A 16954-nucleotide genomic window follows, 5' to 3' on the forward strand; every position below is an offset into this window, starting at 1 on the left:
GCTACTAAGGTTGATAATAGTCTATTATCTTTCTCCGGACAAAATGAGCCTAGACGCCGTGTGGCATCTGGAGGGTTGAAGTGTCCCAGCCAAGAATTAATCCAGTGGGTTCCTATTCGCATGTCGTAAGAGGCGATTGAAAACCGGAGTCCTCAATTTGAGGTGTTTCTTCGTACCGAGGACTGAATGGCTGGCATGATCAAAATATGCTAGTCACATACGGAGTGTTGTGTGTCTTACCTCGCTGTGTTAAGTGAATCTCTGATACGGTGGACGTTTGTTTCATCACAAAACGTGAGATTCAAACGATAGCATTGTCTCTAATATCCATTTCGGGTTTCGCTATAGACGATTATAAAACAACGTGTTTGGTAACTTCTAGTTGCTGTACAACAAGTGCTGATGATGAATTGTGTAGTGCTGTGAACGAGCATGGTTATCTTCAGTAAAAACACATAGTAACTGTGTATCTATCCCGAAATTTGTAGCAAGGAAAAACTGGCATAGCTTTGGTTCAAGAACTGTATTTCCATAAATGCAACTTCTATGTTGAAAAGCTACTTAACTCCGACAAAAATGGCATGACAAATTCACGAGAAATGCCTCGTGCATATATTCTTAATAGTGCTGTTGACGTATGTTTTATATCCGACCTCACAACTCGCGATATTTGAGCTGTCACGGTCAATATGACTGTTGACAACATACACAAGAAATACGTACGGCATATTTGCCGCATAATGAACCATACCCTTCTAATGATTTCAAAAGGGTTGTATCATACTGTGACAGAAATGGGTATCCCCTTATATTCGATAGTGATTCAAATGCCCACCCCATAATTTAGAGCAGCTCAGATATTAATGTGAGAGGCATTGAAATGATGGAATACGTAAGTAGTACAAATCTGCACATACTTAATGTAGGAAATCGCCCAACATTTGCACGAGCTGGCAGAGAAGAGGTGTTAAATGTAACTCTCTGCTCTGACGGTATTACGCATGAGTTCACAAACTGGCTGGTACCAAACGAGCTCGAACCGTCGTTATCGCACATCGTCTTTGATCATTTCATCGTCTCACTAGATATCGTCACATATTGTAATCCCAAATCTACAAAGTGGAACCTCTACAAAGAGTAGTACTCAACTGTCTTTTTGACACACTTTTCAGGCTGTACGGAGCTAACACTAACGACTGCCCCTGAGTTCTTTTAAGGTAGTTAAGATTCTTGGGAATTTGCTCGTAGAATTGTGACAACCGAATCGATCAAATACGCGATTGAAAATTTTGCTCCGTATAAATCCGCGGAAAAGATGGAACCATTCCAGTTCTACTTCAAGGAGAATATGAACACTTTAAGCATATTTTAAAAAAGTTCTTACTTGTAGTCTTGCAACAGGATACTGTCCATTGGTGTTGCGGGAAATAATTAAACAATTTATTCCCAAAGGTGGCCGCGTCACTTATGAGGAGGCAAAGAGCTTTAGACCGATCAGTCTAACATACTTCCTTCTCAATTCAGTGGAACGTTTAATCGACCACTCCATTCAGGATGCTAGCTTGGGCGAGTGGCAACTTCATGCAATGCTACATGCATATCAGCGGGGGAAGTCAGTTGTACAATGTTGTCTACAATATTGAAAAAACTTTTTCACCAAAGCAATCAAGTTTTTTCTCGATATTGAAGGAGCTTTTGGCAACGTGTCTTTCGAATCCATTTTGGAAGCAGCATGAGGTCATAGGGTACCTTCATATATCACGAACTGCATACATGCAATGCTTAGCAACCGACATCTGTGCTCATCATTAAGACAAGTATAGATAAAGAAACTGAGTGTCTGCGGATGTCCTCAAGGTAGTGTGCTGTCACCACTTCTATGGAACCTGGGGACAAGGTTGTTGATGGCTTGTTGAAGAAAATTAATGAGCTTGGGTTTCCGATATATGGTTTCGCCGATGATTATCATATAATGATCACCGGTATTTACATTAACACTTTTTCATTTGATGCAACAAGCATTCTGTGTTGTTGAAAAATGGTGTCTTCATGTTGGACTATCAGTTAATCCAAATAAAACATCAATAGTGCTTTTCACGCAACGAAGGATTACAATCGGGCCTCGTCCGTGGCAGTTCTTTGATTCTTAAATTATTGTCGTAGATCAAGTTAAGTACGCTGGGGTAATTCTTGACTCAAAACTTAATTGGACAGCTTACATCGATTTCAGAATCATCGGCCCATGTAGGCTCAAATTCTCAAACCTTCGGCAAATTTTGGGGACTCAAACCCAAGTATATTCAGTGGATCTACACAACAATTGATAGACCAACACTGGCATACGGTCCCTTGCTTAGTGACAGAAGAGAGAAGTCATGACAATTCAATCAAAGTTAAACCATCTTCAGAGGATGGTCTTGTTGGCGATGACTGGTGCGTTCTCGACAACACCTACTGCTGCTCTAGAGGCCCACTTGAATATACAACCACTGTATGCATTTCTGGAATAAGAAGCACGTTCTTGTGCTTTCCGTCTTATAGTTACTGAGCTTTGGAACAGTAACCCAACAGATCGTGGAAGTAGCAACACAAGACTGTGGCCAAAATGGTTACTTGGGATGAGTATATACTTCCTCCCAATGACCTTGCACTCACATGTCGTTATCCTTTGAAAACTTTCAATGTGAGAATTCTTCTTCGCGAGGAATAGCTATCTGGCTGGATGAAGCGATAACTTGAAGATTATGTAGTTTGTTACACTGACGGTATCTATATGTGCAAGGGAGCTCAAAATTCAAAGAAAATTATTTTTTTTAATATAGTTGATCTAATGTACCTATAGTTGCATGTCTCATAAGAAATCAATGGGATTTGCAACAATAGGAATACATAAATTGATTAATAAACAATCTTTATATTTGGCAATTGAAAACTTTCGTTTATCCCCATAAATCTAGTCACCGATTTTTTAACAAAAGTTTTCTTTAAGTATACGACTATTGGGACATCAACCCTATTTACGCTTTGGAAATATATTATATAGAAACATTATAATTCAGTACTAAAACGTTTAAATTATCCTTTGTCTTACCGGGCCCGGAAAAATTGATGAAAAACAGAGACCCGGAGATCGCCCCCGAAAACCGGAGTCTCCGGGTCAAACCTGTCAATTTGACACCTGTTTTTTTCTATCCGCATGTTCCGTCCCAGCCTGGTTCCTGAATGATGATCATACGGAGTATCAAAACGTACATGTAGACCGCCCCGATTAGTATACGGTCACCTCTCTTTACTTCTAAATGTTTAGCAGTAAACTTGCGCAACCGGCTTCATTTGTGCTACTTCACCTATTTAGCTGCATCATACTGTTAGACGAAAAAACGCATCCAACTCACGTTCGAAACCAACTGCTGCTTATCCATTAATTCTTAAATAGTATTTTCTTTCAACTTTTACAATAGTCGGTGATGTTGTTTGAACGACAGTCTTAACTTTGTGCACCCTTACCTTGTATCAATTTGTGCAATTGTCCGAACTATACATCTTAACTTATGCTAGAACTTCGCAAATGCATACACATCTGCAATCATTTGTACGACAACTGCAATGCAAAATGTTCAAACCTCACAATTCATGAAAAAATCAACCATCAACTAGTGTTATCGTAATCAATTTTTTTTACACAAGCAAACCTGCTGCTAGATTTATTTAACGATATATTTTTAGATGCCCATTTCCGTTTGCCTAGGTATAGTCCCGACAGAACAACAACATTAAGGTAGCCTCCTTTTATTGCAGACACTTATCCACGAGGGAGGCCTGATACCGAAGCATTTGTACAAATCGGATTCAGTGGAAGAAAACACCGGTGTGCCACATGGTCACGACCATCACGGGCTGTACAAATCGGTAGATCTCAAACCGGGTCAGATGTTTGAGCTTGTCATTAAAAACACTGACCCGAAATCGGTACTCACGTGGGATTTTGATGTGCTCAAAAACGATCTTCTGTTTGTGTTGTACCGAACAGATTCGTGGATTGAACAGGGCTTCAATGGTGGTTAATTTTCATGTAAGTGTCACTGATCAACAATATAACCGATTTGACATTTTTTTCAGATTCATTTTCATCTGTGTTTGATGCGGGCGAGTTCAAAGAAGGTGTCAACTACTTCAAGATTGAAGATAAAGTGAAATGTAGTCCGAAAGAGGGTGTACAAGTAAGTGTTTGAAAAACTCTTCTTACGTATTTGATATTGAATATTGTTTGACATAGGGCTCCCACGAAATGGCCACCGCCGGTACCTACATACTGCAATGGATGTGTCCACCATCCTGCGACGGTCCCGCTCAGCTGATGTATTTCCACGAAATCCTGAGTTCGGCCAACTATAAGGGTTCAATGACTAGTCTACAGTCAGGGTTCTCCTCCAACAGTCTGCAATCTCGATGAGTGGTAACTGAAGAGACTGAGGATTCCGCCCTGCACGGGGTGAAGTCGGAGCAGCAAAACCCAATTCCCTAAAATAGCAAAATCTTCACGTTGGAAGCAGAAATTATTGGAGGCGAAGTTCGTGAAAACACACACACAAACTGCGTATTGAAGGTTGTAAAATCGTAATAATAAGCAAACAATCGAATTCATGATTCTTTTAGCGAAGGGAATGGGATTTCTCAGTAGTCGTAAGGTAAACCAATTCAAATCAATATTATTGTTAGATGAAAGTAGAAAACGTAGAATGAAAGTAATTTATAAGATGATATGTCCATACTAATTGACAAGTAAGACAATATCAAAATCTTATCGTGGCAATGTTATGTATACTTGTGCATCTATGACTGTTTACACGCAAATCAAGAACATGGCTTACTGCTAAGCATAGGACAGCTTGCAAATTATTTTTATACAATCCGCAACTATCGATTTTCCTATATAACAATGTGTTTCAGATAGATAAAAGCTAAACTGATCAAATACTTTTCTACAAAAAATAAACAATTTTCGAGTGAAGTTAAATCAGAAATCTACAGATGGAACAGCTGGTACGAAAATCATATTTTATATATATTTGATCCAGACGCAAAAAAAAAACAATGTACATTATTCAAATGAATCACTTTTAACATGAAACAGCAGCTGATAAAAAATGATACCTCACACCAATAAACCACACCGCCAAGCAGCACATATGATACCAGTAATCATCAGGTTTGTTCCGGTTCGTACTTTTTGCTAGCATATTCTCCGGGACAAACAGAATCAGAAAAAAACTTGACTTTACTACAAGATCAAGAAATAATAGCAGTATCTAATACAGGGACTACTATCTCCCTGCTTGCCCTGGAGTACTTCCAGTTTCTCCGGGTATTGAAACCAACCTATTTTCACCGTGTTTTGTAAGCCCTTGTTCCGTAGTTTGCGAATAATCTCAGAATCTCTGACGGTTACGTAGTTTATTCACCTGTATCTTCATCACTAAGAACTAAGTGTAGTAAGACGTGTTTTGTTAGAGTACCTTATATAACGGGTAAATGGATAGTACTATTGAAATGTAAGTAAATTTCTGTGATAAATGAAATGATTTTCGTTCAAACACAGAATCGCCAAGTCGACAACAAAAATGCAAAATATCAGAAGCAGTATACTTTTATTTTTACTCACAGACGACCCACTGTTGTATTTATTTTTTTTGTTAGTTTTAACCTTGCAGTAATAATTTTTGTCCCGTCAGCTTGCAACCATTAGTTATACGTACCTATTTACGAACAAAAATGAGATATACGTACGAACACATATTTTGGTCGAAACTAAATTGAAAACAATCAACAGAGGAATGTTAAGACATTAAAAGTTTTAGACAACAGGAATCATGTTAAAGCTATCAAATCCATCGACACTATTCTTGTTTATTTTGGCTATTGTAAATTGCATGGGCAAATGCTTCGTTGGAATAAAAAAATCAAATCTCAAAAATAGCAGTTCAGTTAAATCAACTCTTCGCATATAGACCGTTCTAGGATAGGCCATGAAATATGTATACCGACTCAAAGTAAGCATTTTTATGTCTAGTTGGACATCTTCGAACATACATGTTGAGTCTAATTGCATGCGAAAAGAATGCAAACTGTACTAACTGACCGGTCTATATAGATTAGTGCATCTATATACAGTTGCGTTCGGTGCCACAATATTTCGAATTAGGTTAATGAGATTGAACTCAACAAATATTCGAATGCATTGAATCACGCTGGTAATTTATTTAGATTAAATATTTGTTCACATTAAACGCGTGAACGAATCGGTGGATTAGGGTGTTGTGAACAGTAACAAACAAGTTGAAATAAATAAGTTCAATTACATATAAAGGCATTTAAGTTGTTCTTTTAACGCGAATAGGAAGAGAGAAACCACTTACTAGTAGAATTGGAAGGGTGAGAAAATGACAGCACCAAAGCAAACAGTCGGTAAGTTAAACGTGGTTAAACTAACAAGTAGTTCAATTCGCCTGCGTAAAAGCCTAAAGCTCGTTAGAGCACTGGATGAAAACCATTAGTATACCACTAAGAGAGAAAGAAAGAGAGAGAGATCGTCGTGTAAGAGAACTCATAAATACCGCTTGCAGCGGACTCGAAGTTAGAATGTTTCTGACAGCTTAACCGTGCGTTATTGTGTAGTTAGTTGATGACACCAACGGGTGAAGCATAATCTTTACAAAATCGTCAATGTCTGCGCCAATTCTGGTCAATTTGTCGACCTATTCATTACCAATAAAACCGGAATGTGAACCCAAATGAGGTTTATAGTATTGTCAATGTTACGCTCTATTTGCATTCGACATGCAATCACTGTCTTGGGCCGTGATTTGTCCGAGCTAAAGGCCTTGATTGTAGCCTGACTATCGGAGCAGACGTATTTTACTTTACCGGACAAGCTCTGCCGAAGAGGCAATTGTACCCCGCACAAAATCGCAAAGATTATTGCTAGCAATGCAGTACAGTATCTGTCCAGCGGGTGAGACTGTTCCAATGTCATTTTACGTCAGTAGACATCGGCACCAGCATGTTCTTCTATCAGAAAGCCGTCAGCTTGCGCTTGTAGTTGTATCTTCATTGAGATATCTGACGTTTAAAATACGCACACTCAGATCTCGCATTTTTATACTACCGCCCTCCCCTTAAGCCCAGAAGCATTTTACGGCACAATACCAACGTGCTATCAGAGTTAAAAATATTCAAATTCATTGAATAAAAATTGATCATATTCAGCCGCATTCACATTCAATATTCAGTGACGCAGCTGAAAACGTCAAATGAACAAACCGCCTATTCATCCATGCAGATTTTCATTCGTTTCCGATTATTACACGAAGCGAATGTGCAACAACGAATCAAACACATCAAAGTAGGCCCTGGCACAATCTAATCGATGGTAATTATTATTTTATATGTGTTACCGGCATTTGAAAACATTTGGCTTGATAATTAGTTAAATGAATATTATTTCCGATATTCAGCTGAATGAATAACATGCATTTTTGAATGAATATTTTTTCTATTCGCCAAAAGTCGCATGATGTATATTTTCAGGCGTCAAAAAAGAGCATCGATTATTTTCAACTCTGCGTGCTATATAGCATTTTCGAGACTCCAGTGTTGGCAAATCTAGCAACATGCATCCATTACTATACGGCGGGAGACAGATTGGGTCGTCCCAAGGCAGTCTTAGAGCGAAACGTGCAAAGCTTCTTTGAACGCGCTCCACCCGGTTGCTTTGAATGGCGTTGTATGGTGCCCATACTTGTACCACATGCTCCAAGATGCTCCGGTCCAGTGCGTAGTATATAGATTTCAGCGAGTAGAAATCCGTAAAATCAACAGTGCTCCATCTGAGAATGTCCAATGTTGTAAAAGCCTTCGCCGTTATGGCGGTGCTGTGGTCGGCGGAACGAAGTTTTTTTGTCGAATAACACCCCCCGAATAGAATCCACCCCCCTCAATAACACTGGTTTGACTGGTATATTCGCCCTTATTCTTGTTTACGACAAATGCGAGATTCGTTCGAAAGTGGTTTGTATTCCTGTTTACGACAGCAAAATCAAATCGCTTTCGAACGAATCTCGCATTAGTCGTAAACAAGAATAAGGATGATTTACAACGCCTTAGAACTGTCGAGCGTCCAAAACTTATCACCTTATATTTATCGACGTTTATCTGCATGCCATTCAGCGAGCACCACTCCTCAATATTGACTACATCCTCGTGGAGCACAACTGAATCGAGTTTTCCAGACTTGATGCGAGTGCAGAGATCATTGATGACTAAGATAAAGATAAGTGGCCCTAGGTGACTTCCTTGAGGGACACCGGTTGGCGTTTGAATTTGAAATAACCGTTACATCCGAACATCCTCCCCGTCGTTGCAGTTGCGGAGGAACTCAATCATCCAGAGGCAGAACTACTAACTTCGCCGTGGTTCGACTGAAAACATCGCTGTTGGTCTTTACCACAGAGAACAGACGTCCATCTTCTGAATTCAAATTGTGTAAAAATCTCCAACGTTTTTTAAGATAGTTGGGATATCTTCACCAGGTGCGCTAGTGTCGTTAAGTTTTTTAGTGGCTGAGTTCAACTGAATTGACAGCGGTTATACCTCTACCCAGGCAAACCATTCCGGAACCGGTTCGGAATTCTGAGTGAATTCAGTATCAACCGATTGAGTCGGAATCGGTTGTTTTCTTTGAGCCGGATTCCATACTGCATCCATTCAGGATTTCGGAATGGATTGGACGGATAGTTGGGATAAATAAGCCTGGCGGCGCTAGTGTTTTATCGTATATTAATTCAAATGTTTACACACGTTTTATTAATATATTTGTTCGATCATGGATGTCTGTTCTCTGTGGTCTTTACCATCACCGCCCTGATTACCCCCATCAAAACTGGATGGACACTAACCACCCTGTCTAAACAACATTGTTAGGGTGGCATATTCTCCTCCTTCAAACGACGAGATCTCCGATTTTTACTTCATTGCATTTGCGATTGTGCTTCCGTCTGCGTTGTAGTTCTTGAAGATACCATAGCTTCTCAAACGCCACCGAACTCGGGAGATCGTGCCAGAATAAAGTGCCAATTTATTTCTTGAGGTAGACAGTAGTAACCTCTGGTCACGAAAAGCTTCAGCACGTTGATGAAAGCTTGAGTTTATGGGCCCTATTCTCACAGTCACGTCACTTAGTGACTAGAACGAAATTGTCTTCTAGTCACTAGGTGACGTGACTTTGAGAATAGGGGCTTATAGGTCCACTGCTAACTCGATATGGACCGCCTTTGAAAATAGACAACGCAATATAAGTTCAGATACACCGGTTTCCATAGGCTGCCTGTTTTGACGTGAAAAGGCCCACCATAGTCGAAACCAACTCTCGAGAAAACGTCTGATTGTGTCACACGAATCTTTGGTAAGTCTCGCATATGTTCTACAGAATTTGAGTTTCTCTGAATCGACAGCCCATAATATTTTATTAGCTCGCCGATTAATTTGTCCGTCAACTTTCCCTTTCCTTTGCCAGCGATACCTTTGTTTTCTTTCTTCAGTTTTCCTAATCTAGTTTCCATACACTTCTCAACATATCCGACGCATTCTTTCTTCCGTGCGATTATCTCGTCCCAAAAAAAACAAGATGCTTCTTTCACAGACAGACAGACAGATTCACAGACGCTCACATATACACAAACCGTCAAGGATGGACTTGTGAATTCTTTAAAGAATGATTTTTCTATAGACAAGCGCCATCGTAGTGTGCTGCGCTTAGTATTTCAGAAACGGTCGGAGATGAGTACTTTTCGGTTCCCCGAACCATGCCAAGGAATATATGATTTTCACCTAATCCTTTCTGTAGCGTATTCTCAGATACATGTAGATTGAAATTAAAGAAAAAAATCGATTTTTTGAAACCGTCAGAGTGGAAGACCCCCTTAAGGGGACACCAACTAATAACAGCTTGAGAAAGCACTGATACCTAACCAATCCCCCTCTGTTCAATTCGCGATCGAACGACGAGTAGCGCTTCCACGAACACAAAAAATCTCAAGTGTCTCAACTCGCAGTACTGGGTAGGCTTAGGTTGGGTACCGGTTTGTGTTATAGCGGAACTCCTCCCAACACCGAAGAAACTTCAATTCCCACGGTATGACACGGAGTTAAGTTCTCGATCTTTCTGATTTCGATGGCATAAATTTGAAATTTAAGGTCATTCGCCTCTTTTTTTGGGTTAAAAGAAATCTGTAGAAATATCTCAAACTTACGTGCGGGGTTGAGAATCGAACTCAGGCGTGCTGCGTACAAGGCAATCGATTTAATTTTGCTGATCTTTCCCATTTGTTGCTATGTGTAAAGACTATAGCCGTTGGTGTCATCAACTGCACAAATCAATACGCACGGTTAGGCTGTCAGAAACATTCTGACTGCGATTCCGCTGCAAGCGGTATTTAATATATATCTCACGGTATCTCACACGAACGATCTCTCTCGGTTTCTCTCAATATCCCAACACATCGATAATGTGGGGTTTATTTAAACTTGGCCTTTTCTGATACACCACAATTCTTCCCTCTAAATAAATTCATACATTAATCTTTAATTCATGCTATCGAACTCGTTCTTCTTAACGAAACTTATCTTTACTTATCTCTGACTGCGCTCATTGACGCTCCTAGCCTAACTTCAACCCTGATTTTCGATTGCGTTCGTTGACGCCCTGTGTTAACAATTCATTTGAAATATTTCATAAATTCACTTATTTCATTTTCTTAACTTCATATTAGCACGCCGATTTTTCAGCCTCTCTGATCTTCGTAAATTCGAATTATCCTTCGACATGCCTGATCTTGGTTTCTTCTGTACAACATTATCCGTATCGACCGGAAATCCCAGGAACTCATCTTCAGAAATCGATCGGCTATGCTTAAGGTCCTTCCTACACGAAGTTGTCAAATTCCAACGCCTATTGGTTTTTGGAACTTTCAATTGCGAGCGGTGTGCCTTTGCCACCACGCTTCCAATGGATATCTGGAAAATAGTAGGAGAGCACCGTTTTATAAATTTTGCTTCTATCCATCTAGAGCAATCTTTGGTATTGTGGTTTTTATACCATATTGTATCACCAGTGGTCAAATTAGCTATTGGATCACTGGGAACTATTGGTTTATCACATGGTCTTATATCAATATTTTTATCATCAAAAGAATTGTCAATTGTCTTTGGTTTATTAGCTTTCTTAGGGTTAATTAAATCTAAAAGTGTTTTAGGTGTATATTTAAACACTCTCTCAGACGGGAAGCTGCCATCCGTCGCTAAGCAAGTGTTCCTATAATTTATCAAGAATAAATTGATTTGATCCTCCGTATCCATATTCCTCACCTCATAATCGAAAAGAAATTTCTTCAACACTTCCTTTACAATCCTCACTGACCTTTCAGCCTGCCCATTGCTAGAAGGATTGTAGGGAGGGCTTTTCAATACTCTTATTCCTTGCTTTTCAAGAAAGGAAACAAAAACAGATGAGTTGAATGGAGGACCACCATCAGTTACGACCACATCTGGAAGACCGAAACGAGCAAAAAAAACTTACAAATTTCTTTAAAACCTTACTCGTATCGGTTCCATTTCTCATCCACTACTTCTATCCACTTTGAAAAACTGTCTACTATAAGTAAAAACACCTTCTGCCCAAAGTAGAAGAAGTCAGCATGAATCCTACTAAATGGACGAACCGATGGAATCCATTGCGATTGGATTTTAACTTTTGGCACCACTGCCATCTTGTTGCATGATTCGCATGAATGAACATAGGATTCAATTGCACCATTGATACCAAACCAATACACAGATCTACGAGCCATTTGCTTCATCTTTACGATACCAGAATGGTTTACATGCAATAGTTTCAAAATAGCTCTATGCATAGACTTTGGGATTACTACTCTGTCCTGGAAAATCAAACAACCATCAATTACTTCCAAGTCGTGTTGATTGGAAAAAAACGTTTACTAAGTCCTTATCTATTCTTTCAGGCCAACCATTCTGGTGATACGAAATCAAACGCTGTAAAAATATATCCTGTTTTGTTTCAATGGCAATCCTAGAAAAATCAATTGGAACTTCTCGACTAAAATTAATGCTTTTGACGTATTCCTTATCACAATCTATAGGTACACCTTGCTCAAGCGGAAATCTAGAACAAAAATCAGCGTTGCCCATTTGTGCTGATGGCCTATGATGAATATCGAATTCGTAAATGGACAACTCCAAAATGTACCTTTGCAACCGAGTAACGTAAATTGAATTCTTACCCGCCTTTCCAAAAATACCAACAAGTGGTTTATGATCAGTGTACACTGTAAATTTGTGTCCATAAAGGAATTTGTGAAACTTTTTTATAGTGCATATTAGTGCTAAAGCCTCTAGATGCAAAATAGGATACGAACGCTGTGCCTTGTTGAGTGAAAAGGAGGTAAAACAAATTGGTTTCTCAGTATTGTTAACTACATGTGCTATGACTCCACCTAAACCGTATCCTGACGCATCAGTAACAACAACTATTGGCTTTTTGGGATCGTAAAATTCTAAAATATTTGCCTTCAGTAAAGCCGACTTGCTGTCCATGAACGCCTGTTCACACAAGGTGTTCCACTCAAACTTTACATCTTTTTTTAGCAATTGGTACAAACAATACAGCTTTGAAGACAATTGTGGCACAAATTTCCCATAATAGTTGACTAAACCTAAAAACGCTTTCAACTCGGCGACATTCTTTGGAGCAACAGCTTCACTGATTGTACGAACTTTATCTGGACAGGGAAGCAAACCATTATCAGTTATTATATGCCCCAGGTAAGGCAAATTTCGAAACAAAAAATTTACACTTCTTCCAGTTAACCTTGATATTTGCCTTGCTCAACCAATCCAACACAGTAAAAAGTTTCCTACGACAATCCTCTAAGTCAGTCCCTGCTATCAACACATCATCCAAATACACGAAAACATTTTCCAACCCAGCCAACACCTGCTCCATAACCTGTTGAAAAATTGCCGCACTAGAAGACGCACCCTGCGGTAACCTGTTGTATGTGAACAATCCCTTAATCGTATTGATAACCATGAACTTCCTAGACCTCTCAGACAACGACAACTGTGTGTATGCTCCTTCCAAATCAAGCGAACAAAATACCTTGCAACCAGAAAGCCTAGCGAAAAGATCCTATGCTATTGGAAGAGGATATGAATTGGGTATAATAAGTTTGTTTACCGACACCTTACAATCAATGACAAGACGAATTTCCTGATTTTTCTTCATGACCACTACCACCGGGGAAGCCCACTCGCGGTTTTTATCGGGGTTATAACTTTCTCTTTCTCCAGCATGTCAAGATGTTCTATTACCCTATCGTGCAACCTATAAGGAACATCATACGCCCTCTTGAATATCGGCGTATCTTCTTTAAGCACCAAATCTGCTTCAAACCCGATGATCGGTTCCGAAAAATCCCTTTGAAAAACATTTGAAAACCGCTCCTTGATACCGGCAATAACTGCATCCTCGCTTCTATAAGATTCAACATTGTTAACCCTCAACGAACCTGTAAATATTTTCCGCCACTCTGGGAAAAATTCGTCCAACCAACTCCTACCTAACAAAGGTAAAAACTCATTTCCGCTATCCAAAACAATCATTTCTAAATTCCTATGCAATCCGTTCAAAACTACATCAACCATAACTTTTCCCTCAATCGACAAACTGGAACCATTTACCACAACTAATTTTCTTCTACATTTTTCAAGAGGCATTTTAAAAAATCGACTGTAAAGCTCTTTTTCAATCAATGTAATAGAAGAGCCACAATCAATTTCCATTCTTATTAATCGTCCCTGTATCTCCACATTTGTGAGACACGGTTCATTTATTCTAGATTTATTACCAACCATCATGCAAAGAAAATCACCTGATTCATTATCCGAAGAATCATCAGGGTTGACGCTGAACCTGCTGAAAAGCTGCTGCAGCTTCGCACCTGCTGCAGTACCAGGGTGGGGTTCATCCGCGAACTTCACTGTTGGTCTTCTCTTACTGTTAATAAATTTAAAACATTTCTTAAGAACGTGTCCCGGTTTCCCACAGTAGTAACAAATCACGTTCTGTTTCGCGAATCCAAATTTTCTTCCATGTGAACCACTTCTGCTCCTATATCTATTTTTTTCCCCATTCGCATTCCTACTAAACCCTGACCTGCTTCTACTCCTGTCTCTTCCTTGCCTTTGAGCATTTTCAAATTCACCGCGCCGTCCTAAACGCCCTCTTACAGATGCCACCTGGTTTGCGCCACCCGATATCATTCTTGCCCTTGACCCAGTAAGCTCCCAATTCACTAGCATACGCTCAGCTGTAGCCAACGTTAAATTTTCTTCTCCTAACATTTTTTGTTGTAGCGCTTTGTCATACACTCCCATTAACAATTTGTCTCTAATAGCTGTATCTTTAAATTCTCCAAACTCACAATATTCTGCCTGTAACTTAACCGCTAAAACAAAATTCTCAGCCGTTTCATTCGGCTCCTGTACTCTATTATAAAATTTGAACCGCTGAATAAGATCTGACTCCTTTTTATCAAACCGCTCTTTCAGTTTTTTAATAATTTCAGCATATCTAAGCGTAGACAAATCGCTAGCCGGGTACAAGAGTTTCAACTCCTCAAAAACTACTGGCCCACTAAGGGTTATAAAAAGAGCTTTCTGAGAATTCTCAGCAACGTTGTTGTATTGAAAAATGTAACCTAAGCGCTCAACATAGTTTGAGAAAGATGAACCAGGCGCATATGGTTCAATCGAACCCACAATGCTCGATGCCATATTCAACACACTGTCAACAGATGACCGAAGTAAACGCAGGTAGTAAAAGGAAATATCAAAAACGCTTACCAGAACAGCTTTATACTACCAGACGGCCGCACACCACAGCAACAGAAGCAGAGCGAGCTTTATAAACACTCCTGTAGTGGTGCAAATTCTCCACTCTCAACCAGCGCAACAACTGTGTGTGCGTCTGAAGCTTTCCGTCGGATGCTGTCAGTCTGTTGCAACAAATTTAATAGTGTCACAACGGCGCCGGAGTTGTATGTTGCACTGCAACTCACGCAACACTAGCACTTCGAGTTGGTCGGAAACGAATAAAGAATATCTCCCTTTGGAGCAATCACAATTACCTAATGGAAGAAATAAAAGAAACTTTATTAACAATAACTTATAAAAGGGAATAATGTCTTCCAATTATACAACTGATTTTCTTTTGTTTTTTTTTAAAGGAATTTATAACACCATTGTGTCACTTCTAAAAGCGTTTGTCATTTTTTTATAAATCTTTTCGTCACGCAATATCTTATTTTCCCGTCGGAAACAATATGATTTTTATTAAATGCACCTTTGCGCTCAACACTTAAACTTTTATTTACCGTCAATTTTTGATTAAGTGGAACTTTATCCACACGACCTTTGCCGCACCACAATTTAATCACTCTGTGCCTCCTGCACACACTTTTTTACTGTCTTTTCTTTATACTTTGCACACGCGAGTCTTTACTTTACACTTCGTCGCCACTTGCAAAGACTATACCCGTTGGTGTCATCAACTGCACAAATCAATACGCACGGTTAGGCTGTCAGAAACATTCTGACTTCGAGTCCGCTGCAAGCAGTATTTATTATATCTATCTCATGGTATCTCACACGAACGATCTCTCTCGGTTTCTCTCATATCCCAACACATCGATAATGTGGGGTTTATTTAAACTTGGCCTTTTCTGATACACCACAGCTATGAAATTAAGAGAACTTGCGATAATGTTTGCAATAATTTAGTGAGTACCTGGAAGTGGCACACTGATTTCGACTTATTCCAATTATTTTATAAAGTAGTTCAAGATTTCAGTGCCCCCCCTAAGGTTGGCGCCCTTAGCGAGGGCCAACGGCACGTCACCGCGGGCCTGGAAATAAGTGAATTTGGTGAGTTCCCCGGTGGCATCAAGAACCGTCATATGTAACCTATGTGATCAAAGCAACTTTGATTGGTCATTAGTGAACTAGACCCGCAAGTCCTAGTAATGTTGCACCCATTTTAGTATGTATTGCATCATTCGGACATCATGGTATTACCAGTTTATATAGGAATTTGCTGTGACCGCACCCTTCAATCCGTGTCGGATCAGATAAAAATTCAATAGCAGCGTAAGGTATATCATTTGAAATAAACCGGTTTAGCCATCTCTGAGAAACTTATGTCAGTTCAAACGATACACACCTACATTTTTCGATCTCAACAAACTGAATCAAAAGCTCGTCCTCGATTGAGGAATCGATTTTTATAGTGCCAGTGATTGCATAGCCTCTCTTTATATGAGAAAGGCAGAACGACAAAAATCTCGTAGAATGAAGAGAAATTTACGTTTTACGTTTTACGTTACATGCCGCACATGTTTATGAACAGCAATTTCACAATAGCCTAACAAAAACCTTGTTCGCCGTGAAGTCGTTGTTGAAATTGGTGACAATGAATCTGAGTCCTTTTACAACCATTCTGGAGTTCCTCGAGCACGCTTGGTCCGCTACTGTTTTCACTGTTCGTGAATGATGTTGTTTTCGTCTTAATGCGTGGAGGGAAACTGTTCTTCGCCGACGACTTGAAAATATTTGTTGTTGTTTTGATACCTTTTATAGTTGGTGTAAAAGAAACATGATGGTTCTTAGTGTTGCTAAACCCAAGTAACCATAAGCATTAAGCAATTGCACTATATTGGCTATACATTTGCACTAATGTTGCATTGAAACTCCATTATAGCATTAACAACGCGATAAAGCTCTTTATTAGCATCAATAATGCATAACTGCACAGCCGACATATAGC

General features: G+C 39.5%; 1 protein-coding gene across 3 annotated transcripts in view; it reads left to right on the forward strand.

Annotated features, from left to right (window-relative positions):
- The window catches only part of LOC131678484 (protein real-time), a 38981-nt gene extending 33877 nt beyond the window's left edge, over positions 1 to 5104 (forward strand). For 2 of the 3 annotated variants that reach the window (XM_058958661.1, XM_058958663.1), the window contains 3 exons: positions 3799 to 4060; positions 4120 to 4220; positions 4277 to 5104. In XM_058958661.1, the coding sequence (XP_058814644.1) occupies positions 3799 to 4060; positions 4120 to 4220; positions 4277 to 4453 (540 nt within the window). In that variant the 3' untranslated portion in view covers positions 4454 to 5104. The remainder of the gene's footprint in view (positions 1 to 3798; positions 4061 to 4119; positions 4221 to 4276) is intronic. The other variant, XM_058958662.1, reaches the window with a different exon arrangement.
- Positions 5105 to 16954: the final 11850 nt, after the last annotated feature.

This window comes from Topomyia yanbarensis, chromosome 2 (genome assembly GCF_030247195.1).
Source record: "Topomyia yanbarensis strain Yona2022 chromosome 2, ASM3024719v1, whole genome shotgun sequence".
Lineage (NCBI taxonomy): Eukaryota > Metazoa > Arthropoda > Insecta > Diptera > Culicidae > Topomyia > Topomyia yanbarensis.